Raw genomic sequence first — 9,678 nt, 5'->3', positions numbered from 1 at the left:
GGGTCCTGCTGCTCTGGGCATCCTGTGCCAGGGCCTGCCCACCCTCACAGTGAAGGATTCCTTCCCAATATCCCATCTGAATCTATTGGATCCTAGTGCAAGATTTTGAGACCTTCCTGCTCCTGCTGAATCAGGCAGAGGGGCAGCAGGATCAGGAATCATTGAGATGAAAAGTAAACTTTGTAATTTTTTGTTTCCAACCCCCTTCAGAAATCACCAGCACTTGCACAATTGACATTAACACACCCTCCCTGCAGCACTGCCCACAGAACCAGGAATCACCTAGGACAACCAGGCAAGATTCCAGTGTCCAACACAGCTGAAAAATTCAGGTTTGATGTTTTGCTGTGGGAATGAAGGGTGGAGTTTCAGGAAAATGAAGCCGAGCACAGCCAGGTCAGAGTCAGGGTTTTCCAGTGGGGAGCTCATCCTGGGGGATCTCTCACTTCAACCTCTGGTTCTCCATCACAACGTGGTTGTCAGCAGCACTCACACATCCATTATGGAATCATGGAGTTGGTAAAGCTGGCGAAACCCTCCCAGACCATCGAGTCAGTCATCAACACCCTGGCACTGCCACGTTCACCACTCATCATGTCCCCAAGTGCCACATCCACTTGTTCCTGAAACTCTTCCCAGATGGTGACTCCAGCCCTGCCCTGGGCAGTCTGTGCCCRTGCTTGAGTGCCCTTTCCTCACTAAGGATCTCACAGGATCACCGAGGTGGGAAAAGCCCTTGAGGATCATCGAGCCCACCCTGTGCCCGATCCCCACCCTGTCCCCAGCCCAGAGCACAGAGTGCCACCTCCAGCCCTGCCTTGGACACCTTCGGGGTTGGCGACTCCAAACCTCCCTGGCCAGCCCCTGCCAAGGTGTGACCACCCTTTCCATGCACAAATTCCTCCTGATGTCCACCCTGAGCCTCCCCTGGCCCAGCCTGAGGCCGTTCCCTCTCCTCCTGTCCCTGTTCCCTGGCAGCAGAGCCCGAACCCCCCGGCTGCCCCCTCCTGTCAGGGAGTTGTGCGGAGCCACAAGGTCCCCCCTGATCCCCCTTTGCTCCAGGCTCAGCCCCTTTCCAGCTCCCTCAGCTCCTCCTGGGGCTCCAGACCCATCCCAGCTCTGTTCCCTTCCCTGGACACTCCAGTCCCTCTGTTTTCTTCTTGTTCTGAGGGTCCCAGGACTGTTCCAGTAGTACCGGCACAGGGGACAGGCACTGCTTGGCCCTGTGYCCAAACTGGGACCAGCCAGAGGCCATCGGCCTCTTGCCCACCTGGATCATGTCCAGCCCCCAGCACTTGCAAAGGAGGAGTTAGGGGGATAAGAATTTTGTTTTTGGAATAAATGAAATTATTCCTCAGCCCCAATTCACCAACCACAACATTCCTCTCTCTGCTAAAAAACGCAAGTCACGAACAGTCCCCAGATCTTTCAAGTGGARCAAAGACGAGCTCAAGGCTGCCGACTTTCAAGCCATAAAAAGAGAAAGATATACTGGAAAAAAAACCATTTTATTGCAGCCTGGGTGGCCAAGGTTTAATTTGAATCGATACCTAGAGCTYTCAGGCGCACTGCTGACTTGGCAGCGGTGCTGATGTGATGGTTCTGTCAGCAAAGCAGGACAGCAGGACATCCAACACTATCTCCAAGTGGGCATTATCAGGGATGAGCAYCACAAATTCCTGATGTCACCCATGATCTGAACTCCTGGGCTGTGGCACCCAGTGTGTGTCAGACACGCCCCCAACACTGCTTTTGTGTCCACTGGCTGTGCCTCACACCCAACCAGTCTGTGTGCCGCCTTCACACCCACCCCTGTCACTCCGAGGTGGAAGCTCCCAGCCAGGGATCAACCATCCCAAACCCTGCCCAGGAGCAGCGCTGGACCCCAGCAGGGCCTTTACAGGCAGATCTGTTTGCTAAACATGCTGCAGCAATATGAAAGGCATTTCCCCTCTCTCAGGTGGTACAAAAGGAGTTTCCATCGCAGACACACAGTCTGGGCACAGAGACACGACCTGAAAWGCCTTCACAACATCCCAGCAGTAATCCCACTGTGCAGATAGAGGAACAAAAGCCACGAGGAGCTGGGCTCCAGCAAACCCTCAGCAGCACTGGGATTACAGCACTGGAGGTTTCCAGCTCCCTGACCTGTGCTGCTGCCCCTCCAGCGCTCAGAGGGATATGCAGACAGCGGGAAACAGATACCTGATGGGTGCCGGCAAGAAACAGGGAAGGGACTTTTAGCAGAGCCTGCAGTGCCAGAACCCTGCCAGAGGGCAGGGAGAGATGGGATATTGGGAGGGAATTTTTCCCTGTGAGGGCCCCACAGGGTGCCCAGAGCAGCTGTGGCTGCCCCTGGACTCCAAGGCCAGGCTGGACAGGGCTTGGAGCACCCTGGGACAGTGGGAGGTGTACCTGCCCATGGCAGGGGTGGCACTGGAGGGGCTTTAAGGCCCTTCCCAACCCAAACCATYCCATGATTCTTTGATGCCCAGATCAAAACCTATAAAGGTGATGGAAAGTGTGATACTCCCAAAAAGTGTTAAGCACTACCTTGACCTCCATGGCGGTGTTGGAAACCCCATGTGTGTGCAAACCCCAAATGTGCTGGAGTTCATGGCTGGGATTTTTCAGCAGAATATGGGAATTAGGGAGGGCAGACTCACACCACTCCTCTGTCAGACTGTGCACCCCTGACTGTGCTGTGCAGTGGGGACGGAGAGAAGAACCCACAAGCCCAAAGGCCCATGGCTGAGATGTTGGTGTTGGCAAGGGGCAGTGCCAGGGTCTGGGAAAGTGAGGAATATCAGCTTCCAGACATGATTGACTTTGGGGCATCGTAATTCCTTGCTCAGAATCCTGGGGGGCTGAGTGAGCTCAGTGCTTTGCAGCCTGGACAGCGTCCCTGGTTCCCTGTCAGTGGAGCTGGGAGCTCTTGTCCCGCAGCTCCGACTCCYGTAAACACACGGACAGAACCACGGAATGTGCTCAGCTGGGAGGGACCCACAGGATCACCCAGTCCAGCCCTGGCCCTGCACAGACTCCCCAACAATCCCACCCTGGGCACCCCTGGCAGCGCTGTCCAAACGCTCCTGGAGCTCTGGCAGCCTCGGGGCCAGGACCATTCCCTGGGGAGCCTGGGCAGTGCCCGGCACCCTCTGGGGACAGAAGAACTTTTCCCTGAGATCTATCCCAAACCTCCTGGCCCAGCTCCGGCCACTCCCTGGATCCTGTCCCTGATCACAGAGCAGAGATCTGAGCTGCCCCTCCACATTTGTTCCCCAAACCAGCACCTTGGTGGGGGAAAATCCCAACCAGCTCCCAGCAAACAGCTGTAAACAGAGTGAACAGAGAATTCAGTGAAACCTTTGAGGGTGATAGAGCAGATAGGAAGGGATGGATATGAGGGGCAGAGCAGCCTGGGGTGGTGGCAGTGCAACCCTGTCCCTGTCACCAGAAGGGTCTCTGCATCCCCACAGAGCCCAGGCTGGAAAGGAGGGAGAAACAGGACTGAAACCACAGGGAACACTGGCACAGAGAAGTGTGAGGGGCTGGCAACCCACAGACCACCAGCAAACCCCCACACAGCTGAGCCAGGACAGGAAAATACAACCCAGGGAGTCCATCTGAAACAGATTTCGTGAGCTTGACCCACCCAGTGGGCTGGATGAGGATTTGCTGCAGTTTCCAYTCATTTGAGTGGAATAAATCAGAGCATTTGCTCTTATGTTTCACAGGATTTTCTTATTCCTCAGCTAATGGGAAAGGCAATGCACAGAGAAGCAGAAGCAGTGGATACTGGGGATGAGAAAAGCATGAGCTCTCTTTCAATCCTGCCATCCTTTGTGCCATGGCTGTTTAGGGAGGCTTAAATATTAAATACTAAGAAAGAGACAACAAAAAACCCAGTCAAATCAATATTATGTTAACTAGCACATACAAATTCAGGGAAATTGTGCTAATTTCAAATTAATCTCTATTATTTAATGACAAAATAATCTTCCCARGATGTCCCTTTGTTACCATCCTGTCACCCCAACAGTCACCATTAACCAGCACCATTCCAAGCWGAACAGGGCAAATCCCAGATCATCACATCTTATGGAACCCCTGGACCTCAAAACATCAGGAATCCTGTYCAGAGCAGRCTCAAGCATGCSCTGTACCCCTCCTGAGCCACAACAYRAGTCTGTGTCTGCARAAAGTACAGGAGGTTTCCAGAATTCCCAACAGCTGTTGGGACTGGGAAAGAAAACACACGGCCCAAAACCAGCTCTGGGAAGAGCAGGACAGTTTAAAGGCGGCTGCTCAGAGGAACTGAACCCAGTMACTCCAGAATGGATGCAGTGATGCTGCTCCACAGGGAGCTGCCGCTTGGTTCTCTCCTTCCAGGTGTTTTGGGTAGATGGCAAAAAGCCACAATGTGTACCCGGCACCAGGGACAAGGAAAACCAGCAATTCCCACGCCCAGCCCCCTCCCGGGAAGCTCAGCATGAGGACAACAGCACCCAAAGGGCTCATGAGTCTCTCTGAAAGCACAAATAAATCATYTGGATTGCTGCAGGCTCTCCAGAGTGACAAAAACCCAGTTGGAAAGATTAATCCGTGTCCCAGATTCCCTGACGTGAGGTGTTTGGGGATGGACAGTTCTTCCCGCAGCCACCCCGACTTCACAGTGAAATTCTAACATTTCTGAGCTGCATTTTACCCTGAAAACCCTGAATCACACCTCAAAGTAGAGATGATGATCTGCCCACTGAAACCTAACAAGAAGCAAAATCATGGAATGGTTTGGGGTGGACCTTAAAGMTCATCCCATTCCAGCCCTTCCAGGGTGCTCCAAGCCCCGTTCAACCTGGCCTGGAATGAGAAGCTCCAAATAAATAAAAGCAGCTCTGCCAACTTACTGTAAGTCTCCCAACCCCCAAATTATGACAAAATTTGCACAAGCACAAGACAAAATGAGCCAGGGCAGCACTTCCAAGAGAGTCTGGAACCCAGGGAGTGTTGCAGTGTGCCAGAATTGCCGATCACTGCTGCCTGGGACTGCATCCATGGGGGAAAACGAGGATTCACAGTCACWGATGTTGCAGTGGGAGTTCAGCAAGCAAAGATAAATATTTAAAGATTGCCATAGAAATGGGGGAGAGAACACAGTCCAGAGCAGCTCCTGAAACAGCAAATTCCTGAAGGGAAGAGCCCTGATTCCTGCAGGTTGCTCGACACGAGCCACCATTTTCACGTGGACGTGTCACCCCTGCTCTGCTTTGATCCWGCAACGCAAGTGAGTTCAAAAGGAATTCTGACCTGGATTTCCCAACTCCATCAAAAGCTGCTCCTGGCAGCACAGCCTTGACGCCGTGAGACAGCCCGGTGAGACAGCCCGGGGAGATGCCGGCAGCGCTGCTCAGGGCAGAAATGCGCTCTGGAAGGAGCCCCTACCTGGAGAAACACCCCCCGAGCACACCAGAACTTCCCAGAGTCCTCTTTCCAGCTTTTCTCTGGATTTGGGCCAAACCTGGCTCAAACACCCTCCCCAAGCCCTTGCAGCCATCCCCAGGCAATGCTACTTTTCCAGAGTCAAAGCTGAAGCTTACCCACCTTGAACCTTAGGAAAATYCATCAGGGCAAAGCCTGAATAGATGGTTTCCAACAAAGCCTRTCCTGACGGAACACACAGGGAAAAATCACTTCCCTTGGAGGCACAGCTCTGTTTACTCAGAACTGGGAAGCCTTTTCCAGCAGCCCTCGCTCACATCCTGTGGAAGTGGCTGGGATGGAAACAGGCTGTGCCCAAACCCAACACCTCCTAGAAACTCTGGAAACAGAACTTGAGGCATCAGCCGAGCACTGGGAACGCACAAACCRACCGTGCCCGTCCTCCCACTCCAAACCTGCCGCTGCTGTCACTCCTGGCAAACGTGAAGGTCGCGGYGCACATTGAATTTCCCATGATTAAGGATGGGATAAGCAGCACATCCTGGCTCTCCTAGGGAGCAAACACCTCTCCAGAAGGCGCCCGACGCAGTGGCTGAAATCCCCAAATCACAGGTCACACACCTTCAGCAGTGGGAATAAACCAACCCCACCTTCATTCCAACCCCAGGCAGGGCAGGAGCACGTGTCCTGCAGGTGAGATTCCTTCAGGGGCTGCTYCCACAGCCAAACGCAGCGAAAATCAGAGTCCCAGGGAATACAGGCTGAAGTAAACTCAAAATTTAAAATCKCACACACTGCCTGTAAAAATCCCCAAGAGAAAACTATAAAACTGTCCGGAGCCTTTCCAAATCCAAGAGCTTCACCTGCCACCCCGGAAAAGAAATGCTGCCTGGGTGGAGTCACCTGTCAGGGAAAACTCCCAGGAACATAGCAGGAAAAACACGCACAAACATCACTGCTATGCCAAAACAACCAYGGGCTGTGGCTCTGCCACTGCCTGAGCAGGGAGACACAACACCCCTGGAGAGMAGGATTGAACCCAGTGTGGGAACACCATGGCCAAGACAGGCACCAGGAATAAAGTGTCCAAGCCCAGGCTGAACGGGGCTAGGAGTGACCAGGATTAGTGGAAGGGATGGTCTGTAAAGTCCCCTCCAACCCAAACCCTCCTGGATTCTATAAAGTAACTGGCATTCTGCCCAGGATTTTGCTGTCTGCTCTCCTAGTTGTGACACCAAGGAAAGGCCAAGCCCAAGGAGACACTGGGAAGGGAACCTGAGGGAASGATCCTGGTTTTCAGGAGAGGGGGTGGTGGGAACACGCAGGGCTGTGGGAATGAGGGAAGCTCCCACTCKGGGATTGGATCTCCAGAAAGGCCGAGCCCCAGCTGCAGCAGGGCTTTGTCAGGACACGGCAGCACCGCCCCTGACCGGGGCTCCCCGAGCCCGTCCGGGAGGTTTCACTCGCCAGGACAGGTGGGAAAAGGCCCCTTCCCAGCCAGGGCGCAGATTTAGGTCAGCAGCTCCTCCACGGGAGTTCACTGTAATTCCCGTCCCTTTTAGCCAAGGGGAAGAGCTCTAGCTGCTGCCCCGAGCCGGCTTCCATTAAAGCCACSGGAATACAAACGCCATTGGCGGTGATGCCGGGGTTATCTCCCATCCCCGCTCCACAGACAAGCGTTCCCACTCCCCTTTTGTTCCCGCTCCAAGCACTCCCTTGAGTTCAGGTCATTAACAGSCAGACACCCCGGCTCTGCTCCTGCTCCTCCCCACAAATGCCCTGCCCCTCTGCAAAAGCCGACTGGAAAATGCCACTGGGAAAGACGAGAGGTTTGGGATGAGATAATGGTCCCGCCGAGCCCCTGCAGCGGCTGCTCAGCCCAGCCCCGCCGTGACAAGAACGCGATCCCAAATAAAGCCGCTGCCAAAGCTCCGAACGCACCTCGGCAGCGGAGACAATGGGGAGCGACACCCCAAAACCCCCGGGGGTGCAGAGCTCCGAGCCGGGCACCTCGGCTGCTCYAGCACCGCAATTCCAGGGCCGAAATCCACGGACTGACACACGCCCGGCGCTCGGATCAAGGGGAGATGTGGATTCGCACGGAGAACGAGCGGRGACTGAGCCTCACCTTTGTTTTCACACGAACCCAACGCGAGCTGAGGCTGTGGGAGCACCCCTCAGCCATGATTCCCCCCCGAAAGAGCCGCGTTTCCCTCCCTAAAAACCATATTTTTCCCGAAAAAGCCATGTGTGCCCCACCAACATGTTTCCTCCCAAAGTGCGATATTCTCCCCCTAAAAGCCGTATTTTCCCCCAAAAAAAGCCGTTTTCCCCCCACCGTCAGCACTGCCCGCCKGTGCCTTGGCACTGCTCGATGCCAGCACTGATTTCTGGGGAAATAGCGTTTTTAGAGGGGAAATGGGGCTTTTTTTGGGGAGAGGAAATATGGCTTTTTTGCGGGGAAGCATGGAGTCTGGAGGACAAATGTGGCTTTTMGGGGGGAAGGTGGCTATTTTGCAGAAAACATGGCTTTTAGGAGGAAAACAGAGATCTTAGGACAGAAACGTGGCTTTTTGAAAGAAACACGAGGCTTTTTGGGGAAATATAGCTTTTATGGAGAACATATGGGGGTTTTTTTTGGGAAACACAAGGTTTCCGGGTAAATACCTTTTATAGGGGGAAACACGGATTTTAGAGGAGGAATTATGGCATTCTACGGAAAGCAACATTGCTTTCAGGGGAGAAAGCCTGGCTTTTTGGAAAGGAAACACGGCTTTCAGGGGGCAAACACGGTTTTTTTGGGGGAAACACGCCTTTCAGAGGAGAAGGCTTTGCCTTCCACCAGCCCTGAGGGGGCCTCCGGGACCGCCTTCCCCTCGCCACCCGGAGCTGGGAAGGAGCTCYCTTCCTCCGAGAAGGGGCTACAACCCCCCGTGGGCTCTGCCCTCCGCAGAGAYCCCCCCARAACGCTGTGAGAGRCTGGAACAGGGGCTCCCCCCACCCTCCACCCCCAAATGTGATCCCCTCCACACCAGGCCTGTCCCGCCCCAAGGGGCCGGTCCCGCCGCCCCGCTCCCCGGGGAAGGGCCCCGCCCGGGGAAGTCGCAACGCGGAGCCGCTCTCACCTGCCGCCGGGCCGGACCGAGCCGGACCGAGCCGGAGCGGGCTCTCAGGGCTGCGGGCGGCGGGGCCGCCGCGTCGCCCCGGTGACGGCTCCGACCGGCGCCGCCATCTTCCCTCCCCGCCCTCCCGCCGCCGCCCCGGCCGCGCCGGCCGCGCATTGCGCAGGCGCGGATCCGCCCCCTCGCGTCACGTGACGACGGGCGGGAATAAGGGTGACGTTGTGGGGGCGCCATGATGGGAAGGTCGAGTATCTATGGCGCAGCACGGGGCTGCCATATTTGGAGGGTCCCACCGCCATGTTGGGAGAGGCGGGCGGGCGAGGCCGCCATGTTGGGGAGGTCGGSGCTGTGGCGGWGGTGCCAGGGAGGGTCCCGKTCCTTGTCCCGTTCCTTGTCCCGCTCCCTCCCCGCACCKTCCCGGTTCCCATCCTCATTCGCAGCCCCGAGAGGCGCAGCTGGGGCACGGGAACCCGCCCTTCTCTCAGGGGTGCCCCACAGCGCCGCTGCAGCCCCACCGTGTCCCCGCGTATCCCTCAAACMCCCGGAGCCTCTGAGGGCTCGACAGGGAGGCGGGATGTAACCTGTTCCTGGAGAACTGTGGTGCCCCTCTTTCAATGGAGGTGAGGAAAGGAGGGAACATCGCTGTGCGGGGCTTGTTTTGACATCAAGTCCCTCTGGCGAGCCGTGTGGGAACATTATTATTCAGGGAAAAGGGAATCAGTGCCACCCTCTCTGTCCCCACAGACCGCATCCCACATACAGGGCTGGGATAACCTGGGGGCAGACGTGGGGTTTGTGCTCACCCGCGGGGGGTGGCACAGCTGTCACAAAACAAAAGCTCTCCAACAATATTTTAATGTTAGAAAGTCAAGGCATTACTTTATTTTCTGGCCAGGATGTTGTTCAGACCAGGTTGTGCCGCAGAGATCATTTTGCCCACACGTAGCCCGGGTGCGCAGAGAGAATCAYTACACGATACATGAATTTTACAAGATTTCCCCAAATTTTATACAGTCAAAACCCAGATAATTTTATTGGTTTAGTGTTCATTGGTCCAACGTTGCACACTTCTCAGGATTTGGGTTCCTATTGGATCTGGATTTCTTCACCTCCAATG

The 9,678-nt window shown here is 55.3% G+C and overlaps 1 protein-coding gene across 3 annotated transcripts in view; it reads right to left on the bottom strand.

Annotated features, from left to right (window-relative positions):
* LOC130586559 (F-box only protein 42-like) overlaps positions 1-8,699 on the bottom strand; it is an 18,740-nt gene extending 10,041 nt beyond the window's left edge. Inside the window, exon 1 of one of the 3 annotated variants that reach the window (XM_057387402.1) lies at positions 8,565-8,699. Coding sequence is in view for 1 of the 3 variants with exons in the window: in XM_057387401.1 (XP_057243384.1) it covers positions 5,602-5,623 (22 nt within the window). In the remaining 2 variants the exon portion in view is untranslated. Of the gene's footprint in view, positions 1-5,601; positions 5,731-6,089; positions 6,323-8,564 lie in introns of those variants that run through there. The other 2 variants (XM_057387404.1, XM_057387401.1) reach the window with 2 other exon arrangements.
* Positions 8,700-9,678: the final 979 nt, after the last annotated feature.

This window comes from Malurus melanocephalus, unplaced genomic scaffold (genome assembly GCF_030028575.1).
Source record: "Malurus melanocephalus ecotype Western Australia unplaced genomic scaffold, MMel_1.1 scaffold_1204, whole genome shotgun sequence".
Taxonomy (NCBI): domain Eukaryota; kingdom Metazoa; phylum Chordata; class Aves; order Passeriformes; family Maluridae; genus Malurus; species Malurus melanocephalus.
This window is presented reverse-complemented; position numbering and strand designations above follow the sequence as displayed.